The sequence below is a fragment of the Gekko japonicus genome, unplaced genomic scaffold (genome assembly GCF_001447785.1).
Source record: "Gekko japonicus isolate JY-2015 unplaced genomic scaffold, Gekko_japonicus_V1.1 scaffold2662, whole genome shotgun sequence".
NCBI classification, from domain to species: Eukaryota; Metazoa; Chordata; class Lepidosauria; order Squamata; family Gekkonidae; genus Gekko; species Gekko japonicus.
Genome location: NW_015167617.1, coordinates 121,074 through 129,963, shown reverse-complemented (window position 1 = coordinate 129,963; position 8,890 = coordinate 121,074). Strand labels below are relative to the sequence as shown.

Sequence of the window (8,890 nt, the reverse complement as noted above, 5' to 3'; positions counted from 1 at the left end):
GCAGAATGATTTTAGAAAGGAATGAGGGGAGAAAAGAGGAACCGACTACTTATTGTGGCCATTCCCTGGGAAGCCTAAAGGGGACCGGCCCGTTTTACCACAAGCTCAGTTCTCCAGCTTCGGGGCTCCTTTGGATCTGGGGGCTCCTCCCAACGGTACAGCAAGGAGAGCCAGTTTGGTGTAGTGGTTAAGAGTGCAGGCTCTAATTGGGGAGAGCCGGGTTTGATTCCCCGCTCCTCCACATGCAGCTGCTGGTGTGACCTTAGGTTGAGGTGTGGGACCAGGACCCTAGGAGCCCCCCCACTGTTGCCCCCCCCCCCCAAGCACCAAGATGACAGAGCATCACTTGCCCAAGATATAAGAACATAAGAGAAGCCCATGTTGGATCAAGCCAAAGGCCCATCCAGTCTAACACTCTGTGTCACACAGTGGCCAGAAATACCAGGGGCCATCAGGAGGTCCACCAGCGGGGCCAGGACACTAGATGCCCCCCCACAGTTACCCCCCCCAAGCACCAAGAAGACAGAGCATCACTTGTCCCAGATATAGGAACACAAGAGAAGCCAATGTTGGATCAGGCCAATGGCCCATCCAGTCCAACACTCTGTGTCACACAGTGGTCAAAAATACCAGGGGCCATCAGGAGGTCCACCAGCGGGGCCAGGTCACTAGATGCCCTCCCACTGTTACCCCCCCCCCAAGCACCAAGACTACAGAGCATCACTTGTCCCAGATATAAGAACACAAGAGAAGCCAATGTTGGATCAGGCCAGTGGCCCATCCAGTCCCACACTCTGTCACACAGTGGCCAAGAATACCAGGGGCCATCAGGAGGTCCAGCAGTGGGACCAGGACACTAGAAGCCCTCCCACTGTTGCCCCCCCAAGCACCAAGAATACAGAGCATCACTTGCCCCAGACATAAGAACAGAAGAGACGCCAGTGTTGGATCAGGCCAATGGCCCATCCAGTCCAACACTCTGTGTCACACAGTGGACAAAAATACCAGGTGCCATCAGGAGGTCCAGCAGTGGGGCCAGGACTCCAGGAGCCCTCCCACTCTTGCCCACCCCCAAGCACCAAGAATACAGAGCATCACTTGCCCCAGACATAAGAACATAAGAGACGCCAATGTTGGATCAGGCCAAAGGCCCCTCCAGTCCAACACTCTGTCTGTCACACAGTGGCCAAGAATACCAGGTGTCATCAGGAGGTCCAGCAGTGGGGCCAGGACACTAGAACCCCTCCCACTCTTGCCCCCCCCCCCCAGCATCAAGAATACAGAGCTAGATGCAGACTGGGCCAATGAGTGGAAGCAGAGGAAATTGCCCCTAAGGGCAGCATCCTACTTCAAAGGAAAGGATCAGATAGCAGGAAGGAAAGGATGCTTTTACATGTCCTGACCCCTCTATCTGTCTAAACTCTTTGGTGCCACCTCTCAAGCCTGAGACAGGAGACAGTGCAAAGTCCTCCACTTCCAACAAGACCCAAGGAGGCTTACACCCTTCTCTCCTCTATTTCCTCCTCACAGCAACCCTGTGAGGTAGGCTAGGCTGAGAGTGCATGACTTGCCCCAGGTCACCCAGCAAAAGTCCCATGGCAGAGTGGAGATTCGCACCCACATCTCCCAGATCCTAGCCCAACACTCTAATCACTGCACCAAACTGGATCTCAGGGTTGCCTTCAGTCCCCGCAGATGTCGCTTCTTCGTGCTGTAATGCCACTGGCAGCAGAGCCACACAGCAGGGGACTTCAGCCTAAAAACAGCCACAAAGGATTTGGGGCACCACATTTTAGGAAGGATGTTGACAAGCTCGAGCGTGTCCAGAAGAGGGCAACCAGGATGGTGAGAGGGTTGGAATCAATGTTCCCTCTAAGCTGTGGAGTCTTGTGAGCAGAAATGCTACTTTGTGAGCTGCTGGCATTAAAGTTGTGAGCCTAAGCAATTTGGCTACTGCATAAATCAGTTTGCTCTGGAGCCATCCTTCCTGAGCGAAGACAAAAATGTGTGAGCTGGTGGCTAAAAAACTGTGAGCTAACTCACACTAACTCAGCTTAGAGGGAACACTGGTTGGAATCCAAGTCTTAGGAGGAAAGGCTGAAAAAGTTGGGTCTGTTTAGCCTGGGAAAGAGAAAGCTTAGAGGGGACGTGATTGCAGTCTTCAAGTACCTGAAGGGCTGTCATGTAGAAGATGGAGCAGATCTATTCTCTCTTGCTCCGGATTGCAAGACTAGATCTAATGGGTGGGAATGACAAGGGAGTCGTTACTGGCTAAATATCAGGAGAAACTTCCTGACTGTCAGAGTGGTTGAGCAGTGGAACAGTCTGCCTCGGGAGGTGGTGGAGGCTCCTTCGCTGGACGCTTTCAAGCGGAGGCTGGACAGCCATCTTTCGGGTATGTTGTAGGGCTCTCTTTCAGCTGTGCTCCTGCAGAGTGCAGGGGGCTGGACTAGATGACCAGCAAGGTCCCTTTCCAACTCTAACATTCTATGATTCTATGACCCACGAGAACCACACTGTTCGGACCCCTCGGCACTCACCAGATATGCGGCCTCTCTCATGAACTGCTTGGCAGGCTGTTTCCAAATGGCTGGCACGGTGATCACCCAGCGGATGGCATCCTTCTCTGGCAATGACGGACACTGGTCTTTCAGTTCCTGCAGTAAGAGAAGGGGGGATGGTGGACCAGGCACTTTGGCAGAGGCACACCGGAGGTGTGATGGCAGAGGGGACTGTGCCTTGGAGAAAACATGGCCACGGTAACTGGACAGGTAACTGGACAGCAATTCATACACAAACTTCTCAAAATTTGGCCAGCCAGAGAGAATGGCCCAGCCAGGTATTTGCTGCACCCCAAAGACACTATGGCCTCTTTCGCATACTCATGTCCATCACTTGGGTATCCCTGTTGCTGCAGGGTTTTTTTAAACTTTTCCCACATTTGCTCCCTCTAGTGGTTGATTTGATATTACACCTCTGTATGTCCGGCACAGACTGTAATATCGAATCGACCACTAGAAGGAGCAAAATGAGTGTGGAAAAAGTTTTTAAAAACCAAACCAATGCAATAGGGGCAACCCCAGTAAAGGAAATGAGACTGTGGAAGAGCCCACTGCCCCGACCGTGCCATATGGCAGGCCCTGGGCTCATACGGGAGGGAAAGCCAGACTGGAGACAACACAGAGAGCTGAGCAGGCCACTGAAAAGCCCCCCTGATTTATAGGGCCTTTTGGTTTGTCACAGTTTCCAATGCAAATTACGTGGCAACAGGGAGTAGAAACTTTTTTAAAAAAAAAGAAAGAAGTAGAAACTCATCAGAAATCCAAACTCTGCAAAAGATTCCTTTCCGGACTAGTCGGCCACCGTACTGTTGTGGCTAAGCTCTGTGAAGAGTTCTTCTTATTTTATTGCATTCATTTAACTGTATTCTATTCGGTTTGCAAATGATTCCAGCTTCCATCCCAAATTATACACACACAGGATACAGATACCGAACAGGTGTGGCCGTAAAGAACATTGACAAGCCCTGGGGCATGTCTATGGACAGGGGTTGTTTAGTAGAAAAAGAGCTAGGGGAACTCATTAGCATAATACGGGGGCGGGCGGGGTATAAATTTGATAAATAAATAAATAAATATACATTTGATAAATAAATAAAACTCATTAGCATATGCCACACCCCCTGACATCACCGGAAGTGTGTCATAAGGCCACACCCCCTGACATCACCGGAAGTGTGTCATAAGGCCACACACACACCCCCAACGGTCCTGGCCGCTGCCAGCCTTGCAGCTCCATTGCCGAGCCCCATGAGGGGCCCGGCGGTGGACCCGCAAGGCCGGCGGGACTGCCACAGAAGAAGGAGGAGGAGGGGGAGGAGAAAGGAGGAAGAGGAAGAAGAATAGGGGGAGGAGGAGGAGGAGATTGGATGTGTACCCCACCCTTCACTACCTGAAGGAGCTTCAGAGTGGCTTGCAGTCTTCCGTCCCTCCCCCTCCCCACAACAGCCACCCTGTGAGGTAGGTGGGGCTGAGAGAGCACTGACAGGAATGGCTCTTTTTCAAGAACACCCCTGAGAGAACTTGTGACTGACCCAAGGTCACCCCAGCAGCTGCATGTGGAGGCGTGGGGAATCAAACTTGGTTCTCCCAGATTAGAGTCCGTGCTCCTAACCGCTCCACCAAACCCAAGGATAAGAACTTAAGAACATAAGAGCAGCCAATGTTGGATCAGGCTAGAAGCCCATTCAGTCCAACACTCTGCGTCACACAGTGGCCAGAAATACCAGGGGCCATCAGGAGGTCCAGCAGTGGGGATCTGCGCTGTGTGCCCAAAGGTAAGCTGCAGCAGCCGTTTTGTGGCTGACTCCACCTCCTGGTTCACCCACCACGCAGTGCCAAAATTCCAAAGCTGCCAAAAAGGTTGGGGCCTTCTGCCTTAGAAAATGACTAAGGCGAAGAGGAAGAGGAAGAGGAAGAGGAAGAGGAAGAGGAAGAGAAGAGAAGAGAAGAGAAGAGAAGAGAAGAGAAGAGAAGAGAAGAGAAGAGAAGAGAAGAGATGCAAGCAGGGTGCCCTCTCCGGACAAACCAAGAACTGTATCGCCCTCCCCTCCGCCATTCTGCGCAGACGCACACACACACTCAGGGGTCATTTCCTGCAGGAGTGCACAGGAGCGGAGCTCCGGCAGTGAAGAGCCCAGGGGGCGGGCACATGCAACAAGCCCCACCCCCTGCTCCCAGCAGCCCTCAGTTAGAGCAAGAAGCAGCCAGGTAAGTTCCAGAGCCCCCCCCCCAGCCCAAAACAGTCCAGTGGTACCTTTAAGACCAAGTTTTATTCAGGCACAAGCTCTCCCTCCTCTGCGGGGACAGATCTGCAGGTCAGGTCCCCCCCAATAGCTAGTAGTCCAAAACAGTCCAGTGGAACCTGAGCGGTGGGTGTTGCCTTCTGACACACTTCTGGTGATGTCAGGGGGTGTGGCATATGCAAATAAGTTATGCGAATGAGCTCCTGCACCTCTTTTTGTACAAAATGACCCCTGCACACACCCATCTCAGGACTGCCGCCGTGCACCGGTCTGTTACCTGCATGGCTTGCCGCTTGAAGAAGCGGAGGGCGTGGGCAAAGACCTCCCAGGCCAGCACCTTCTTCCCGTTGACGGCTTCCAGTTCCGTTTTCATGGTCAAGTCCTGGCCCCGCGCAGGAAGAAAAAAGAAACCTCAGACACACAGACACACACACAACCCCAGGCTCTGCTTTCCTTTGGCAAAGGACGTTTGCAGGTGCTCAGGAGCAAGGCGGGTCCCACCTGGAGCTCTCCTGCTATTACAGAGGAAGTGACGGCTTTGGAGGGTGGGCTTGCTGGAGTGAGCGACTCAGAGTGTCTGGACAAAGGGGGGGGGGGTGTTCCAAAGAAGCTTCCGTCCAGGAGACTTATCTGGAACTGATTTCCCAGCCCTGTGAAATTGGTTACAACGTCTCTGCCCCTTTCCCACCACCACGCCCCCCAGAAAAGTAGGCGAGCCAACGATTTAACTCACGCTGGTGCTGTGAATCTTCATTTTGAACTTTTCAAAGTACAGCCAGTCCCGCGCCTCCTCCGGGTCGAGGTCGTGATAATAATCTCTAGCCGTGTAGCCGAAGCTGTGGAAGGAACCTTCCGGAGTCAGCAGCAGGCTGGTGGGGGTCTTCTGGTTGGCGACTCCGGGGTCCCCACCTTCCCATTTCCTATGGAGAGCCAACATAGTAATAATTAATTATAATTATCAGATGGCATTGTGTGTAGTATAGCCAGGAGATCCTAAGATCGCCTGGCAGTCTCAAGTTCTAGCTCTTTTGGTGTAGTGGTTGAGAGTGGCAGACTCTGATCTGGGAGAACGGGGTTTGATTCCCTACTCTCCCACAAGCAGCTGCTGGGTGACCTTGAGTCAGTCACCAGCTCTTTCAGAGCCGTTCTCTCAAGAGCAGTTCTCTCAGAGCTCTCTCAGCCCCATCTGCCTCACAGGGTTGTCTGTTGTGAAGAGAGGAAGGGAAGGAGACTGTAAATCCTGTCCACCTCTTCTTTTTCTTCTCTTTTAGCATGCTGCACCTCTAGGTGGTGAGCTAGACTTATTTTTTAGTCTGAGAGAGTTCTGAGAGAGCCGTGACTGACCCAAGGTCACACAGCTGGCTCCATGTGGAGGAGTGGGGAATCACTCTAGCTCTTGGTGTAGCAGTTAGAGTGCTGGACTAGGATCTGGGAGACCCAGGTTCTAATCCCCTCTCTGCCATGGAAGCCTGCCGGGTGACTTTGGGCCAGTCACACCCCCTCAAGCTATCCTACCTCACAAGGTTCTTGTGAAGGTCAAATGGAGGAGAGGAGAGCAAGGTAAGCTACTCTGAGTTCCAAATGTGGATGTTTAGAGATCATCTTTATATTGGGACATTTGGTTAATAGAACAGCGTTTTGCCCAGTCTTAGAAGCGTGCTATTGCGTGCAATCGATAGATCTCCCACGACGTATATTGCAGAAAAGGTAAACTTGCATTTATTCAAGTAGGTCCAGTTCACCTTCAGGTTGCAGTCAGAAGAGGAGAGAGAAGCCTAATCTAAAGAGTGTTTTTCCCCAGGGGTCATTTCCTGCAGGAGCGCACAGGAGCGGAGCTCCAGCAGTAAAGAGCCCAAGGGGTGGTCACTTGGAACAAGCCCCACCCCCTGCTCCCAGCAGCCCTCAGTCAGAGCAAGAAGCAGCCAGGTAAGTTGCAGAGCCAACAAGTCCAAAACAGTCCAGTGGCACCTTTAAGACCAAGTTTTATTCAGGTACAAGCTCTCCCTCCTCTGCGTGGACAGATTTGCACGTTCTCTCCCCCCCCCCCCCAATAGCTAGCAATCCAAAACAGTCCAGTGGAGCCTGAGCGGTGGGTGTTGCCTTCTGACACACTTCCGGTGATGTCAGGGGGTGTGGCATATGCAAATAAGTTATGCTAATGAGCTATGCTAATGAGCTCCTGCACCTCTTTTTCTACGAAATGACCCCTGCTTTTCCCTATCACGAATGGTCAGCTTGTCTGGCATCAAGGGGTGGGAGCATGAGGGCATCGTCTCCACAGGAGAGACCTGTGGAGACGTGTGTATCCATGGAAGGCCATGGGAGAGAGAGAGAGGAGGGGCCAGAGGGCACCTCATTGGTTAAGACAAAGAGAGGCCTCCCATTCAAGGAAATGACTCCTATCCACACTTAGAGTGATGTCACCCCCCCCAATGTCCAGGCACGCTGGGTCGCTCACTCCAGCACATGCCAAGCAGAGGCTCTTCCACTGAGTCAAAGGTGGACACAAGGTGAGCACAAGGACTATGTGACATTTGAAAAGGCTGTTTTAACACTGACCACAAGAAGAGAAGAGGAGATAGGATTTATACCCCATGGCCCTTCACTACCCGAAGGAGTCTCAGAGCGACTCACAAACTCCTCTCCCTTCCCCTCCCCACAACAGACACCCCCTGTGAGGTAAAAGAAGAAGAAGAAGAGATTGGATTTATCCCCCTCCCTTCTCTACCCGAAGGAGCCTCAGAGCGGCTCACAAACTCCTTCCCCTCCCCCTCCCCACAACAGGCACCCTGTGAGGTAGGCGGGGCTGAGAGAGCTCTGACAGAAACGGCTCTTTTTCAAAAATGTCTCTGCCAGAACTACGGCTTGCCCAAGGTCATCCAGCAGGTGCAAGTGGAGGGGTGGGGAATCAAACCCGGTTCTCCCAGATTAGAGTCCGCGCACTTAACCACGACACCAAACCCGCATGACCCAAAATCCTCGCTTCACTGGGCGACAGGGCCTGCCCACAACACCATCCAAAGTGCACCTCTTCCATCAGGCATTGTGGGGGAAATTTCAGCAGAATTGGGTGGTGGTGGTGGTGGGGAATCAGTCCTGCCCCCCAGCATTTATTCCCGCCGCTGCTGCAGATACCTCATCATGTGAATGGCCTCGGGGTCGTTGGCGAAGCTGAAGGCGTAGCCGCTGGACGTGGTGCCGAAGTCGATGGCCACCACCACGGAGAAGGGAGCCGGCCGCTGCGTTCGGATTTCGTTCCTCTGGAGACACAAGGCAGAGAACATCAATATAGGTCAGGGGTGTCAAACATGTGGCCCGGGGGCTGGATCAGGCCCCCGGAGGGCTTCCATCAGGCCCGCAGTGGAACTGGCCGTCTCCTGCTCCCAGTCCTGCTGCTGCGTCATCGCTTGCTTCGCCAGACTCTCTTAATCACTCAACCATTTCATGTTTTAACCTGGGTCCCGGACTCAGAACTCTGAGCACGAGATTTCTGTGGTGAATGTCAATAAATCAAAAGTAGGTTTTCAGCTTACATATGTGCCCCAGAGAGCACTGAAGTCAGGAACACAGAATCGCCTGACCTTTCCCAGCCCGAGAGACGTCGAGTTGGCCGCTACTAGAGCCAGGGCCTTCTTGGTGGCGGCTCCGCGCTGGTGGAATGAGCTCCCGTTTAACATCAGGGCCCTGCGGGACCTTGTACAGTTCCGCAGGGCCTGCAAAATGGAGCTCTTCCACCAGGCCTTCGACTAGGAGCCGCCACCGGTGAGGGGGCCACCGGAGACAGCGCCACAGACGTCGGTGCCGCCGGAACACATCTTGGACCACATAAAGTGGCAGTTGGTTATTGCCTTTGTTTGTATAGTGTATTCCGCCAGCTTCACTGCCATCATTACTAGTACTACCTAGTGGTTATCTAGTCCTAATTTATTAATGTATTTTAATGAATTTATTGTCTAAGTGTTTTAAACGTTGTTAGCCGCCTTGAGCCAGTCCTGTGGCCAGGCAGGATACAAATCGAAATCATAAATAAATAATAATAATAAAAATACAGAGCTAATATTTTAGGAAGGAAGGAAGGAAGGGAAG

General features: G+C 52.6%; 1 protein-coding gene across 1 annotated transcript in view; it reads right to left on the bottom strand.

Moving 5' to 3' along the window:
- The window catches only part of HSPA12B (heat shock protein family A (Hsp70) member 12B), a 53,900-nt gene that overhangs the window by 33,470 nt on the left and 11,540 nt on the right, over nt 1–8,890 (bottom strand). Inside the window, exons 3-6 of the mRNA XM_015414022.1 lie at nt 7,940–8,064; nt 5,538–5,724; nt 5,082–5,186; nt 2,541–2,657 (exon numbers count right to left, since the gene is read on the bottom strand). Coding sequence (XP_015269508.1) covers nt 2,541–2,657; nt 5,082–5,186; nt 5,538–5,724; nt 7,940–8,064 — 534 coding nt within the window. The remainder of the gene's footprint in view (nt 1–2,540; nt 2,658–5,081; nt 5,187–5,537; nt 5,725–7,939; nt 8,065–8,890) is intronic.